At 31.4% G+C, this 16030-nt stretch overlaps 3 protein-coding genes across 8 annotated transcripts; 1 reads left to right on the top strand and 2 right to left on the bottom strand.

Moving 5' to 3' along the window:
- Positions 1-3503: 3503 nt before the first annotated feature.
- On the top strand, positions 3504-6304 carry LOC137811059 (fructose-bisphosphate aldolase 1, chloroplastic). Its single transcript, XM_068612641.2, has 6 exons — positions 3504-3747; positions 4197-4466; positions 4783-4892; positions 5020-5110; positions 5488-5757; positions 5838-6304. Exons 1-6 carry the CDS (start codon positions 3571-3573, stop codon positions 6114-6116), a joined length of 1197 nt encoding a protein of 398 aa, XP_068468742.1. The 5' UTR covers positions 3504-3570; the 3' UTR covers positions 6117-6304.
- Positions 6305-8403: 2099 nt separating this feature from the next.
- On the bottom strand, positions 8404-11216 carry LOC137811047 (uncharacterized). 2 transcript variants are annotated; one of them, XM_068612620.1, is made up of 4 exons: positions 10968-11216; positions 10275-10554; positions 10087-10129; positions 8404-8841 (listed from the first exon to the last, which is right to left on the bottom strand). In XM_068612620.1, exons 2-4 carry the CDS (start codon positions 10533-10535, stop codon positions 8690-8692), a joined length of 456 nt encoding a protein of 151 aa, XP_068468721.1. In that variant the 5' UTR covers positions 10536-10554; positions 10968-11216; the 3' UTR covers positions 8404-8689. The 2 variants fall into 2 exon arrangements, with proteins under 2 accessions (XP_068468721.1, XP_068468731.1); XM_068612630.1 differs by having other exon boundaries at positions 11015-11184.
- Positions 11217-13276: 2060 nt separating this feature from the next.
- LOC137811028 (B-box zinc finger protein 18) lies at positions 13277-16030 on the bottom strand. Of its 5 annotated transcripts, none has more exons than XM_068612599.1 (6): positions 15606-16030; positions 14444-14540; positions 14231-14346; positions 13890-14132; positions 13627-13721; positions 13277-13512 (listed from the first exon to the last, which is right to left on the bottom strand). In XM_068612599.1, exons 1-5 carry the CDS (start codon positions 15696-15698, stop codon positions 13629-13631), a joined length of 642 nt encoding a protein of 213 aa, XP_068468700.1. In that variant the 5' UTR covers positions 15699-16030; the 3' UTR covers positions 13277-13512; positions 13627-13628. The 5 variants fall into 5 exon arrangements, with proteins under 5 accessions (XP_068468700.1, XP_068468709.1, XP_068468691.1 ...); XM_068612608.2 differs by having other exon boundaries at positions 13627-13715; positions 15606-15835; XM_068612590.1 differs by having other exon boundaries at positions 13627-13715; positions 14435-14540; positions 15606-15801.

Here is a 16030-nt window from a genome sequence, read left to right as displayed (position 1 = left end):
ATATATAATTAAAAAAATAAAAGATTAATAGAACATATATAAGTTTATTAATATTAATATAAAAGAGTTTAACATGACTCTTTCTTTACCTTTTGATTGGAGTGATACACTATAATTAAGCTACAAATATTTTTAGGTTTAAAATTTCTTACATTACTCCAAAATCCCATTTTCTCTCTTTCTTTATTTTTTTTTTATATTTCTCTTCTTATTATTAGTTATTATTATTTTTATTTCATTCAGTCACAATAAACTATTTGATTTATTTTTCAATATTCAGATTTTATCTAGATAATATATATATATTTAATTATAAGAGTTAAAAAATACTATGTTTTAATGAAGAGGAATGTTATGGTGCATGAATTTTTTCTTCACGTCAAATATATTATTGATGCTCTTGGTTCTTGCCATTTTGATCTTATTCTTCTTCGCAAACATTTAGATATTATTTTTTAAGGTTTACTAGAAGAGTATGACCTCATAATCTCTATTATTGAAAGCAATTTTGATCATATTCCAATTAGTGAAGTTGAGGCATTATTACCTATACATGAATCACACATAAATAAGTTTAAGAGAAGGTTAATTGACTATCTTTTGATTAGCATTACTCAAAAAGGATCCATTTATAACTCTACATATTCTATCAATTCAAATAGTTTCAACTCATACTATGCTAAATTTATGGTATCAGAGTCATTTCAAGTCTATCCTAGCGAGTGTTTGTGTTGGGCCTATCGTGCCACCCGCTATCGGGTCGCTATCGGGTCGTTATCGGACCACCCAAAATATATAGTCCCACGCACGAGTTGGCAGTCTCGGCGTGAGGGGGTGTGTTGGAGATCCCACATTGACTAGAGATTAGAGCCTTTCATTGTATATAAGTGGGTGCAAACCTCAATCCTATGAGCTGGTTTTATGGGGTTGAGTTAGGCCTAAAGTCCACTTTCATAACACACTCATGCTTCTGATGCCAAGTGGTGGATTACTCTTTTCTAACCTATACGGTCTATTACTATGTGCACTCACTCTTTTATTGGTCCAAATATAAGGCTCAAAATTAAACCAAGACTTAATAAATGATCCAAATAATCTACTTTTTACAAATTATATAAATTAAAGTACGGTCTAAAAAGATGTTTGACTTTGTCTCACTGAGTCAGTTGAGTCTTAGTTTTTTTAGTCTTTTGACCAAGACTCTAGTATTCTTTCATGGTGTGGAGGTCTTATGTGATATGTTTTGTACATTCCTTCCTCCTATAATTGTCCTTTTTATTTGGTCTCTTTATCCTATGCATGTTATGACTGAATGATTTTCATCACCAACAATACTTCAATCTTAGTCAAATCGATGAAGTTTCAACCAAAAAAATACGAAAAAAAGTTATATAAATTTAAGAATATGAATTTTAAATTCTAACTAAAAATAAATTTTAAATTTATTTCATTTTAAATAATCAAATTACTACTTTCAATTTCATATAAAAATTTATATCTAAATAGCATAGTTTATCCTTAAACAATTCAAATTTCCTAAAAAAAAAAATAATCACTTCAAATTTTCTAAAGGATATTATCATATTTATTAACCACTCATCAATTGCATTGTAATAATAAAGAATAAGTGAAATGAACTACATATATAAATAAATAATCTAATATAAAATTAGAATAAATTATTAAAAATTCTAACTAATGACATAAAAAAAGTTAATACTTACTATTGATTCGTGATGTACTAGAAACACTAGGGTTGGAACTTTTGTATAAACCTACTATATTACATAGGGGTGTAAAAGAAGTCTTCTAAATATATTTTCTTGGACTGTCTAACATAAAAGTTTTTTAATAAAAAAAAACATATTCTCTTGAACAACATGCAAAATCTCATTTTAGTATTAATTATCGGGTAAAACCCAACTTGTCTATAGAGATAATATATTCTTTTCAACAAGATGAAAAAACTCTTAATTAGATCTAGAGTGTTCATATGTTGATAATCATATACCAAATTACAACTAAAATGAATCATTTTGAAACTAAAATTAGAAAGAAAATGATTTTGTATTGAAATGAATCAATTTTTTAATTAGATTAATGTTGTGTTTGGATTCGCTGATGAAGTGTGAACATCGATGAACGAGTAAAAAGATCCCTTGTTTGGATCAACATGTTTGGAAGTGAAGGAAGAGACTGAAGAGAGCATGAATTTTGTTTTCCTCTCACATGAAAAAATTAAAAGAAATGTAGGATAGAAGTATTTTACGTTAACACTCTTTAAAATTTTATTTTCCTCTCACAAAAATTAAAAGAATAAAAGTATTTTACATTAATACCCTTTAAAATATTCATAAATATAACTATGAAATTATATAATATAAAATATTAATTTTATATATTGTATATATATAATTATATTAATATAATTATATATATATAATATATAAAATTAAATGTTAAATAAATTTATTTAATAAATTTTAGTTATACTATTAATAATAACATATAATTATAAATAATAAAATAAAATTATAATATCAACAAAACATATATAATTATATAAAAAATAAATATATATAATAATAAATATTATTTTCAATATTTTTTATATATTTAATAAATTTATTTAAATGTTAATATAAAATTAATTTTTATTACAAAAATAAGAATAATTATAAATATTATATATTAAAAAAATTAACTCAAACTTATAAAAAAATATACCATAATCCATTATTAAAATACTTTTTAATATACCATAATTTATCATTAAAATATTCTTTACTAATAAGGATAAATTTAATAATAAGAATAAATTTGATAATGAAAAATTTAAAGCTAAAAAGAAAATTAATTTTATATTAAAATAAATTAATTTCTAAAATTGCATCTGACCAAATTATAATTATAACTATAAATTGTTACGTTGTGAACTTATCAATTTTCTTTAGATTAAAATTTAAGTTAACCCAAAGATATGGTTAGTGTGTATATATTTGAGTTAATTAGGCATTAAAATATCATTGCAGAGGATGTGGGACAGGGGAAGAAGGCATAATTACAAGGAACCCTTGACAAGGCATGATCTGGAGACATCGTTACCTCAACCTCACAACACCCTATCATTGAACCAAGACCATAAACCAGTGAGAAGGAGACAAAACAGTTAATCAACAATGTAAATAATAACCTCATACTTGCTTCATCGTTTCCTTCCTCCACAGACAGCAATAATTGGTACCCTTTTTGGTGCATGTAATACTTGTCACGACTAGTAACACAATGGGAAATAATATCGATCCTCTATTTTCTTTTTTTCTAAGTCATTTTTACAAGGTGAGAAAAAAAGCATCCATTTGAACCACGTAATGGCAGCACAGAGTGGGAAGGAAGCTGAAGTTATCATCCACATGTCAAGTGTGGATAGGTTAGCTCACAGCAGCCTCAGATGAGACATCACTTGAGAACTATAAATGAAGCGAAAACGTTGCATGTGTGGTAAAGAGGCCTATACAAAGGTTGCTGTAGGAGATAAGATTGTGCTAGTGCTAACACCTGCACTCAACAATGGCCTCTGCATCACCCTCTCTGCTCAAGTCTTCACTTGTTCTTGACAAGTCTGAGTGGGTGAAGGGTCAAACCCTTCGCCAACCTTCTGCATCAGTTGTCAGATGCAGCCCCACCAACCCTTCAGCCCTCACCATCAGAGCTGGTTCCTATGCTGATGAGCTTGTTAAGACTGCGGTATGATAGTAAACAACTCATGCACTTTCTTTTTATGTGACTTCTTTCTGTTTAACTTCTTCAGCAGTTTAGATTATTTTAGCTTACAGAAGCTAAATGCATTTTACCTTTTTCTCTGGCTCTTATGGACAATTTTATCTACAGATAGATACTAAAAGCATCTTGTAATTGAACTAAACTGAAATTATTCACACTCATAATCCGATTCCTTCTTGTTTTCCATTTGGCTTTGTTGGAATTTAGAGGAGAAAGGATAGTTTATGACTGTCACACTTGAGATTCTGGTTATAAATATGTGCCTAAGTGTTGTAGTTATGAACTATTCTAATCAATGAATATAACTTCACTTTGTTTTCTACTTTAGAAGCTAAATCTTTGGGGTTGTTCTTGTTTGCTTCCAAAGTATGGTTTTCACATTGTTGATAATATTTTGCTGCGTGTGGAAACAGAAAATCGTTGCTTCACCAGGGAGGGGTATTTTGGCTATGGATGAGTCCAATGCTACCTGTGGGAAGCGTTTGGCTTCAATTGGGCTAGAGAATACTGAAGCTAACCGCCAGGCATACCGTACCCTCCTTGTTACAGTTCCAGGCCTTGGTCAATACATCTCTGGTGCCATTCTCTTTGAGGAAACTCTCTACCAATCCACCATTGATGGCAAGAAGATTGTCGATGTGCTCCAAGAGCAAAAAATTGTTCCTGGTATTAAGGTCGACAAGGTAAGAATTTTGGAATCACCCTTTTCTTCCTTTGCTATGCAGTTACTACTAACACCTCAAATAGCAATGAAAAGAATTAGTATGAGTGTTGATGGATGTTAATATGATATGTACTTTATGCTTAATTGTACCATCATTCAGATATTTGTTATTGTCCATATAGAAAGATGATTCAAGTCTCACATAAACACTGCTTAGTTATAAGATATCGGAGGTTAGCTTTTTTGTAGTTCAACATAGTGAAAATCTCGATGTTGAACTAAAATATGGCAGTGTATGTACATTTAAATCATGGTTTATGTAATTGAGACAACAGGGTTTGGTTCCCCTTGCTGGATCCAACGATGAGTCATGGTGCCAAGGTTTGGATGGTCTTGCCTCTCGCTCAGCTGCATACTATCAGCAAGGTGCCCGTTTCGCCAAATGGTGAGTGTTCATTGTTCATTGCCCTTTGCAGTGACAGCAAAATCATTCATAATTTTGTGCCTTTTTTTTTCTTGTGCTACACATCATGCTCATTTTTTCATCATATCAACCCATAACACCATATTAGGCGTACTGTTGTGAGCATCCCCAATGGTCCCACTGCTCTGGCTGTTAAGGAAGCAGCCTGGGGTCTGGCTCGCTATGCTGCAATTTCTCAGGTGAGAAAACCACTCAAGTTGTATTGGTGATTTGATTTTTTTTTCTTAGAGCTACACTTCTGTTTATGGATGTAAGGTAATGGATGCTTTTTACATAAGCCTAAGAAGAGGACCTATTTATTTTGAACACAGAATATATTTTTAGTTCACTGATACTTTTCAAATAGAGAATACATCTTTTTAAAATAGTCTAGTCTCACAATAGACTTCTCAAACATGTTATCTGATAGCAACTATACTATAACTTACACTTAAAACCATAATAATTATCTGTCATTTAAATTTTCGAACAAAACTGATAACGATTTTGAGTTTAATGCTGAACATATAATGTATTGATTCTGAAGGGTCAACATGTTTTCATTCAATGATTTTAGGACAATGGATTGGTCCCAATTGTGGAGCCAGAGATCTTGCTTGATGGGGAACATACTATTGATAGAACTTTTGAAGTGGCCCAAAAGGTGTGGGCAGAGGTTTTCTTCTACCTTGCTGAGAACAATGTCCTTTTTGAGGGTATTCTCCTGAAGCCTAGCATGGTTACACCTGGAGCTCAGTCCAAGGAGAAGGTCAGTCCTGAAACAGTTGCTGATTACACCCTAAAGCTCCTTCACAGGAGAATCCCCCCTGCTGTTCCTGGAATTATGGTAAGTAACACTGCCAAAATGCATCATTCTTTGCATTCCTAACTTCCCTTTCATGTGGTAACCAAAGTTGTGTTATGCAGTTTTTGTCTGGTGGACAGTCTGAGGTTGAAGCTACCTTAAATTTGAATGCCATGAACCAGTCTCCAAACCCCTGGCATGTGTCATTTTCATATGCCAGAGCCCTCCAAAACACTGCCTTGAAGACATGGGGAGGACTCCCAGAGCAAGTGAAAGCATCACAAGATGCACTCCTTTTCCGTGCCAAGTCCAACTCACTGGCTCAGCTTGGAAAGTACACTGGTGAGGGTGAATCTGAGGAAGCCAAGAAGGAGTTGTTCGTCAAAGGTTACTCCTACTAAGATGTTTCTAGTGCATATGATACATGTTAGGCAGCAACACCACCAGCAGTTGCAGTAGGTGTTGACGGAGGATGAATTGAAAGACTAATTTGTCTAAAATGTACTGTTTTTATAGTCTTGGAGACTATTTTTGTTTATGGTTACATGTTCCTTTACAACTTAATAAACCTTTTCCTATGAGTTGTGTACTTGAATATGTTTCCATGTATAACAAAATTGTTGAATCTATCTGATAAAAACCCAAAAAAAATATTTCTCTTTTCAGTTATAATCTGGTATATGATTATTAACATATCATCAATTTGAGAACTGAAAATTTTGCCATGGAGTCAAACTTACCAACAAGTCCACTCTATTCCTCTTTAAACGAAAATGAAGTCTTCCTTGCTTAGGCTAAGATCAAACAACTTTTAATCCCCAAGGAAGATAAAACCAGTCAAAGTTAGCAAGAAGATACCTTCAAGAAAATTGTTTAGCACTCTCTTCTTGTACTTGTAACAGAAAAATAAAATGTGTAATTGATTTAACACGCTAATAATATATATCACAACTTCTCATTACAGAACTTTTGAAGACAGATACTCTGCCACATGATACATATTTGTCTATCACAAACTACATAAAAAAGTGTAATATATTGCTTTTTTATTTAGACAACAGCGTATCTTTTGACAAATGCTACATGACAAATTTGCTTTTCATTTTAAAAAAAACTCAAGTAGATATTTAAACTCTAAACCACAAGAATTTATTAGAAGAGAGTAATAACTCATTCAAGATTTAACAGTGACAAAATTTAGGAAGAAAAATAGACATTGTATTAAATATTTCATTTGTTAACCCTCAATTATGATTACGAAATATTGAGCTGAATTTTACAAATTAACCTAATTTATGATGAATGGCATGCAAACACATACGTGATTGGATAAAAAAATGTTCTGCCTATCCAGATTTAAAGCAAGAAAGAGATGTCTAATTTGTGTAGTATCATTATTGATGTATAGTGTGTTTGTATTCTCTTTTTGAAATCTCAAAATCATAATTTGGACAAAGCCTAGAGAAAATAAACTTTAGCCTAATCCATGTAGCATGTGAAATAGAAATTCAAATCCATACGTAATGATGGTCATATGAAACAATAATCACGTGAAACAATTCCTAACAAACCAAATTGCTTCTCATAGAGGAGATGAACTTGATCAATGATATTGGATTCCTTCCGAAATAAAGTTATAGCTTCTCCGACCATCTCATTTTGTTCTTAAACAATATTTATAGATTCTATAACTCAAAAAAAAAAAAAAAAATCTGTTTACACCTTTCGGATTCTACAATCTATAATATATTTTTTCATTCAAAAATTTTATTTTGAGTTACATAATACAGAAAATATTCTCATGTCCGGTAATAACTTCTCGATTGTATAATTCATAAGATATTTTCGGATCTAAAATTATCTTATAGATTGTACAACCCAAAATACATATTATAATAAGGAATGTTACAAATTTTATATCTCAAAAGGTAGAGTTAAAATTAAAAAGTTATAGAGGTGTAGTAAGATGGTACGAAGGTGTAGGAAGAATTTGGTACAAGATTTATGGCTTGGTACTATTTAGTCAATAAACAACCTTTCAATTTATTTAACACGAAGACTTTGTATTCTAATGAGTAATTTTAAATATTTATAGCTTTCTTTCGTGGTCTTAATTTATAGTATTTATGATTCTACAATCCAAAAATGTCATTTTTTTTCTATTTACACCTTCGGGATTTTAAATGTTATAGGTCAATCACTTGTAAATATACTTTACTATCTATCACACACCCAATTAGAACAACTTCAGTGGTACCCTGTTGCTTTGATTGTTATTTTGGTTAACTGATTATTTATTAACGAGGTCCACCTAAGCTTTTTCATAAAGTCAAGATGTTGTCACCTTTTTGTATGTGCTTGAAATGTAAAGGTACTTGATTTATGTAGTAACTATCAAGTCTAAATCCTTATCATCATCTCATGTAAAAACTATAGAAAGGTCTTAGTCTGTCTCAAATCTTGAAATGTGACTTGGTATCAAATTACACAATTCATCTGGAAAATTGTTCTAAATGTCAATTGATTTTAAATGAAATCTGACATCCAAATCTGATAGCTTTAGAGAAGCACTTACATCATGTACGTAGATAAATTTAAATGAACATCATTGAAGTATATGGATACCAAATTATGTTCATACATACAAAGTCCCCATTTACAATCAACACACAATTAATAACTAACATATTGAAACCATAGATTCAGTGATTTATTAGAATGGATATAAAATAACTCAGACAAAATATAGTGATAACCAAATGCAGCCAGATGACTCCCTCAAAGCACGTTTCATATTCGCGAGTTCATTTGATTATTATAAATATAAAAATAAACTTATGTAAGCACCTTGCAGATTGCGTAAGGAATATTGCAAGATTGACTAGAAAATCTACAATGGTCGAAAACAACAAGACCAATTGAAAAAACATGAGCTAATGTTGAAGACCTGAACAAAGACCTGAACTAGAAAGTATCAACTTGCTTCAGTTTCAACTTTTAAGCCACTGTCTGTTGGACTCGTTAAATTTGTTGAGCTTTCTGATACTTTTACTACATCCGTTAGGTACTTCCAACAGCGTTTGTGAACTCCACTAATTTTTTTTGGAGCATCTGCCAACGGCAAGCCTGCAATAAGTTGTACTATATAAAATCAAGGCAGAAAAAAGTACTAAAAAATGCTTTAGTGTTTATGCAATGCTTCATACAATCTACACTTTATTTTAGGTACATTATGCTTCAAAAAACATCCTGACAATTTATCAAAATAAAGCTGCCAAGTTCTAACAACCAACAGAAACTACATTGTCAAATAAGAAAAAAAATGTGATTTATAACTAAGATCATAACTAATTCGATATGGAACATGAATGAAAAAAAGAAAGAAAGTTAACACCGAGACATGCAAATGTAATGGAGTGCCGCATGTGGCATCATTTAGACGAACTTATGCACACCAGCTCAATCCTCTCACAAGTTCTAACAAGCTCACAATAAGCGTTAAACACTCTCCAAGGGCCCTTCACCACGGCAATGTTAGAAATGTTCCTCTAGAAATGTCAAACAGACACTTCTATCAAAATTCATAAGAATATGTTTACAATTCTTCTTTTCAGTAGCCGTTAGAATGGATGAAATAAAGAACTGCTTAAATTTTTGGGTCTAAAGCAGAAGTTTTGGTTAAAGTAGACTAAGACAAGGGACCAGCATAATAGAGAATCAATTTGGTATTATGCTAGGCAGGACTGGGTACACTGAATTGAGCAATAAATAACTCCAACAGAACCTCCTAAGTGAATGCATAAACAACATAAACCAACTCAAATAAAAACTACAAATTCCGATTGAGAATCCATAAGCACCGCAGTGTAATCAGAAACACTGCAAGCAATATTGCTATGAAACAGAGACAAGCTTGGAAAGGGAATGAAGTATCAGGTAAACAATTTCTACTTTCTACATCATGGTATATCGTAATTGACAGAAGGACACCTGTTTTAAATTTGCAACTCAAAAAGGCAATGAAGCTTATCCATCAGATGAAACTCAAACAACTCTTTAGTTCTCAATTAAAACTCCCCACATTTTTCACTAACCCAAATTTTTATTGTTTATGGAAAACTCTGCTTATTATCCAGTTTGTTAAGTATTTATAATAGATTGATAAGCGCCAATAATAGATTGACTATCCTAAATGGACATCAAGGCAATTCTTATGTAAGAATTAAGAAAGTCACTCTTGGCCTAGCCTACACTTTCATTGAAGAATAGCAGTGCAGAAAAACTATCAGTGGCTTCAATAGACTCTGCTGCACAGAGAATTGATAAACAGAATATCCAAAAGTCAAAATCACTTCTACTTATGACACTAACCATTTTTATGAGCAATACCCCATGCTTTTCCATGCCTTCCATCCTGCAAAATAAAATTAAGAAAGTGACTTCTGAAAACGGATAACAGCAGAGGAATAAATCACTGTAAAATTCAATTTGAATTGGATGAAATCCGATGCAAAACAATAGGAGGACAAGGAAAAAGTTGAGGATCGAAAGAGAAGCACCTTGTACAGATTGAGCTTAGTGATCTCGTAAGAAACTTCTTTCCAGTGAGTCTTGGCCATGTGGTAGCCAATTCCCCAGTTAGGTAAGAACTGAGCCACTTCGAACAAGTTCTTCTTCTTTCTTCGCTTTGATTTCTTAGGGTTCTGAGCAGAAGAAGTAGAATCCGAAGAAGTGCTCAAGGCTTTCATGAAGTTGAGCGGAGATCTTAGTAAAGGACAGTTTCGAACAGAACCAACTCTGTTAACCAACGCACTTGCCATTGGTTTTCTGTTAAAACCCCTATGGAGAATCAAATGCAAAAATGTCAACAACAAAAAAAAGCACAGGTAAATCTCCAACTTAAAACCAAAATGTGGCAGTTAAATCCAATCAGACCCTGCATCATTGAAACAAGTAAGGGCTGTTTGTAGGAAATTCTTCTATAAGCACTTTCATAATGGAATTTCTTTTAGCTCATTGAGAATTTTAGCAGACCCTAAATGACATAGAGAAAAACATTCCGTGGCAACACGGACATGAAATTTCAAGATAATGTGAAAACAATACAGAGAACACTCATAAACTGTTTGCAGTAAATGAAGGAAGGTGAAACAATGAGTTTCAATGACTTAGCAAGTTAGGAGTGAGTAGTGAATGTCGTTAATCATTCAATGGGAAGAAAAAAGGGGAAAGAATGAGTTTCAATGACATACGATCCCTTGTTTGTTGATGTGCCGATAAGCAAGGGGGAGAATCATACAGCGGACGGTTCTCACGGAGGCCGTGAATGGTGGCGGAGAGGATGAGGATGCGGCGGTCCGTGGGTCCGTGCAGCGCCGCGGGAGGAGGATGATTCGGCGGCGAGGAGGCAGCACGTTGAGAAAGAAGAAGACGCAATGGTGAAACCTACAAAGAACAAAAAGAAAGTAGGCATGTTAAAATTTTATAACTTTATAATTTCTAATAAATTTTAATCAGCTAAATTTTAAGAAACGTTATGATACATTATTTAAGATTATTATTTTTTGTTGATAAAAAATTATTAAAAATATAAAATTAATAGATCTCATAACTTATTAACTAATTATTATTTTTGTCTAATTTTATATTGTTTGGGAAGGACCTTTAATATTTTTTTATTAATATAAAAGCTCAAGAGTTACTTAGTTGGGCAGTTGTCAAAAGGAAAATATTCTTCCTACATTTCTGCGTGTTTATTCTTGTATGTTTCTTTCTTTAATTTCATATTTATTCAAGTTATTCTTTAAATTTTTTATTAAATATTTTTTCAATTTTAAAATATGGAATTGAGATACTTCTTAGATTAGAATATAAAATTTAAAAGTTAAAATTTGTATTTTTTTTTATATTTTGAAATATGAAATTGGAAATTAAAAAAAATTGTATTTTGAGTTCTGCAGTCTGGACTATACAGATTTTGTATTTTGAAATTTTTATTTTAAATTATATAATACAAAATATAAATTTGTATTTAAAAATATATATTTTAAATTAAAAATTTTGTATTTTATGTTTTATGATCAAAATACAAATTTTATATTTTAGTTTAATAATTCAAAATATAAATTTTGTATAGTATATTTTACCATTCAAAATAAATAATTTTGATATTTTTAAAATTATTGGAGTGCACCTTTAGTAAAAAAATTATTAATACAAAGCTCAACAGTTACTTAGGTGCAGAGTTCTCAAAAGTAAAATTCTTCCTGCACTTTCAGCCTGCTCGACTATGTTTCAGTCTTTACTTCCATAGTATCCAGATTATTCTTTAGTATTTTTATGAAATTAAAAAAAAAAGTATAGAATTCAGAAGTTAAAATTTGTAATTTTTTATATTAAAATATGTAATTTGAAATACAAAATTTTAGATTGTATAATTTAAAATATAATACATTCCAACAAATTTTATATTTTAGAATTTGTATTTTAGATTGAATAATACAAAATACAAAGTTTGTATTTCTAATTACATATTTTGTATTTTGAATTGTAGTCTGAAATATAAATTTTGTACTCTGGATCGTAATACAACTCAAAATATATCATATTGATATTTTTGAAAGTATGGGAGTGCAGGTAGAAATCATGGGAGTGCAGGATGAAATCCCCTTGTCAAAAAAAATAGTTACTTTTGCTCTCAACAACTTATAAAATACAAGTTGGGTCAGTCCAAGAAACTGTGGTAGAAGTGGATCAATTTTAGCTGGGTCTTTTAGAAAGACAACCAGAACGGGGTGAAATCCAATCTTTTGTTTAACAAAATTTATCTAACTTTATATTTGAAAACTTTATTTTTTTAGTTTTTATAATTTGTATTTAAGTTTGAGTAAATGAATTATTTTAAAATAAATAACAGAGTCAAGCATTATTTTAATAAAAATATAAGAAAAATTAATGTCATTTACTAAAATCACAATAGAGTTGAAAGTCTATTTTACAATTATAGAAAAGGTAAATGTCATTTTATTGAAAACAGAGAAAAACATATCTATTTTATAACTAGAAAAAAAATATAAGGGTCATAAAACATAACCCATGAAAAGTAACTACAACATAAAAGAGGTGCTATTAAACAAACAAAAAAAACAAATTCAATGTTTTTGTTTGTCCTTGAGATTGTGGTTGAAACAATCATCTTCTTAGGTTGTTAAAGTATATTATTATTATTATTATTTCCTTCTATTTTCCTTTTATATTAGTCAAATCTTATTTATCATCCCACTTTTTTTCTCTGAAGTATTTTCACCATAGTAATGAAATATTATGGTTTTCATAAATGAAGAATAATGTTGCTTTAAACTCCTTTTTATAACTGTGGTTGGTGCTCCAAACGTTAAACCAGATAGGTACCAATACAACCACCCCATCATCATCATACAACTCTTCCCCAATCCTCCCCCCCTTTGGTATTTTAATAAAGAAGCCATAATAAGTCTTTACTTCAACCAATGCATTAGCATACAGTCCCTTTTAACATAGTACAGAAACTGAAATCAGCAGATTTAAACAATTTGAGGGTTTAATTTAATCATATATAATATGCAGACATGTAATTAAATATCATGAATATATATGACCAACAGTTCCTCTGAGGTCAGACTAAGTTTAAGAAACCAAAAGTTAAGGATGTTAACATAAGCTGCTTTAAGAAAACTTAGTATATACCATCGACTTTAAGCTACCTCCATAATGCAGCTCATTCATATGAAAGTAACTATGTTCCCTCATTAATTTGGTCTGCAGCCAAACAAGTCAAACTTTAAGCAGACAGAAACAAGGTCAACAGTGTAAAAGAAAATTGAGTAAACATTATATTTCTGTAACTGCCTCAGCCCATCTCATGTGTTGTACCTTTATTGTTTCTCAGCCCCTTGTTTGTAGGATTCAACTGGTGGCACACTTGCAAATTCATGATTATTGCCTCTTAAAATATCCATACCCTGTTCCTTAAGAATTAGATTATACGTTAATTCGACAAGTAAATAAGTGTCACAACTTTTTTGTTTCTGCGCGTTTAAGAAAACTAGTTAAATTCAAGGGTAATGAAATGCATATTATAAAACAACCCTCAATCAAATAACTCAAGTCCACGTAGAAAAGGAAAAAACAATCACCTGGTTGTTTGGTGTTGGTCCATTTAGCCGCAATGGCCTGGTGTTGAGATCAATTAACTTTTTATCCATTTTTCTATGGCCATCAATATTATTTTCTTGTCTTGGAACAGGTAAGATACTGTGATTCTGCTGACTGTCTCTTGTTTTTAGCTTGAGGGACTGACCTTCATCCCTCCTAAATTCATTTTGATCCAGAGGTTGCAGCCCTAGTTCTTCCATTTGGGCAGGTTTATCTCCTGGAAACTGCCATAAAAAGGCCAAAAGCAAGATATATAAACTTCAAAATGATCTATTCAGAAGCTAGGAAGATTGATAATTCTTTACAACATCCTAAAACATACCTCAGCTCTTTGCCTCAATAGAAGATATCTTTCGTGAGTTCTTTTACCACCAACATGCACAATCATATCACATTGCAGACACAGCGAACTACCATCTATCTCACAGTAAAAGAAAGCTACACATACAAATTTCCATGACATGGGAGAAAGATTCAACTTCTGTATAGTTTAGAATGCACAATCTTGCAAAAAAGATATGAATACCCTCAGTACCAGGCGCATTTTCACATATGTCACAGCGTGGAACATCAGTGGGGTCAGCAAGGCCAACCCGAATGTGTCTACTAGCAAGTTTGTTACACATATGGATCTGTACCTCCAATGCAAACCACAAACACATGCTGTCAGAAAAAAATTGCATGCAAATGTAGTGTGTAGTACTTTCATTAAATTATATATGAATGTTGTTAACAGAAACGTTTGACAAAAGGCATAAATAATTGGGTCATAGTAATTATTGCACCATCTAAGAAAAAATATGAAATTCACAGGTAGGATGCCTCACTCGACATAAAAAGATATTCGAAGAAAACATGCGGGGCAAAATATAATTCCATTAGATTGCTTAACTACTCATTAAGTTAGTATTGTTCCAGTTTCAAGTGAGTCGCAACTCCAACTCGGTTGTCCTAATGCTACCTCTTTTGCTAAGTGAATCAATCTCCACATTAAGATTCTATGAGATAATAATTCAAAGGCATTTCAGATCCAATGATGCAAAAACACATCTTAAAAAGATATAAACCCTGTTTAGATAAAAAAAATTCACAAACACTCACAAAAAAAATGACAAATGAATTAAATTCTTCAAGCTAAATTCAACTTATAGACTTGAGCTTATACAGAAGCTAAATGAAAAAGTTTTTATAACTGTATACGGAGATTTTAGCTTACACGAGATCTCCTCTTTACTTTCTTTTCTCACATGTACTAATGGTGATATTCATCTAAACAAGGGTGTGTGGTACGGAAGGAGGTAGAAATGACATCAACAACAAACAGTGTCTAAAATGGCAGTAAATGCAAATTAAAAACAAGGTGAAAAACTGAGAAAATAATATGAATAAAAGAGCATTGAAAGAAAGACCAACATACATAGGATGAAAACTGAAACCAAAAGAGGTTCAAAATTAAGGCCCAAACTCATGGGAAATGCATTACTTTGCATATGAAAGCTGAAGCAATCTCAGGACCAAACATCAAAATCAAAGTGAAACAACATTGAAGCGAATTTCGGCTCCTTTGAACACAGATTATTAATACTTGCAGTAAGGGCAAAGAGTAAAGAATTGTTTTGTATGTATTTGTTAATTTATGGATGAAATTGGAAATTGCTAAGAATAGAATTGAAAGAGAAAGGAAAGAAAGAAGGAACCTTTTGGTCACAAGCAAAGCAGAGAGCAGCCTCATCGGCGGCGCAGAAGAGAATGGCAGCGGCGCTCTCGCAAACGTCGCAAAGGGTTCGCATTATCTATTCTATTTCTATGCTCTTTGACCCTTCTTCTTCGATTCTTCTTCAATTCCTCAAAACTTTACTTCCTCTTAATTTCAAAACGGCTTACTTAACAATTCTATTAATAAGCTGAAAATCACTTACGCAATACAACCACGTCGGAGCTCAAAAATACTTCAAACCAAACTAAGCATTAGAAAAAAAAAGTATACGAAAAAATAATTAACTTTTTCTTTAAAATCAATTTATCTACTATTAGAAGGAGAATATTCAAATGATTTATGTATGAAATCATTTTAATTTTTAATTTTCTATTCTAAAAAATCTTATAAGAAAATCCTCCAAAC

The sequence above is a fragment of the Phaseolus vulgaris genome, chromosome 11 (assembly GCF_051622355.1).
Source record: "Phaseolus vulgaris cultivar YP4 chromosome 11, ASM5162235v1, whole genome shotgun sequence".
NCBI lineage: Eukaryota > Viridiplantae > Streptophyta > Magnoliopsida > Fabales > Fabaceae > Phaseolus > Phaseolus vulgaris.
The sequence above is the reverse complement of the archived record's forward strand: the minus strand, read 5'-3'. Positions and strand labels throughout refer to the sequence as shown.

Coding starts and splice junctions, on each gene's coding strand:
- LOC137811028 (XM_068612581.2), bottom strand. CDS start 15,698: ATGCGAACCCTTTGCGACGTTTGCGAGAGCGCCGCTGCCATTCTCTTC. Junction 14,541..15,605: donor GCTTTGCTTGTGACCAAAAG/GTTCCTTCTTTC, acceptor TTGGAGGTACAG/ATCCATATGTGTAACAAACT. Junction 14,347..14,434: donor AAATGCGCCTGGTACTGAGG/GTATTCATATCT, acceptor TTGTATGTGTAG/CTTTCTTTTACTGTGAGATA.
- LOC137811047 (XM_068612620.1), bottom strand. CDS start 10,535: ATGGCAAGTGCGTTGGTTAACAGAGTTGGTTCTGTTCGAAACTGTCCT. Junction 10,130..10,274: donor CTAAGCTCAATCTGTACAAG/GTGCTTCTCTTT, acceptor TTTATTTTGCAG/GATGGAAGGCATGGAAAAGC. Junction 8,842..10,086: donor GGGTATTGCTCATAAAAATG/GTTAGTGTCATA, acceptor AACTTATTGCAG/GCTTGCCGTTGGCAGATGCT.
- LOC137811059 (XM_068612641.2), top strand. CDS start 3,571: ATGGCCTCTGCATCACCCTCTCTGCTCAAGTCTTCACTTGTTCTTGAC. Junction 3,748..4,196: donor ATGAGCTTGTTAAGACTGCG/GTATGATAGTAA, acceptor GTGTGGAAACAG/AAAATCGTTGCTTCACCAGG. Junction 5,111..5,487: donor GCTATGCTGCAATTTCTCAG/GTGAGAAAACCA, acceptor CAATGATTTTAG/GACAATGGATTGGTCCCAAT.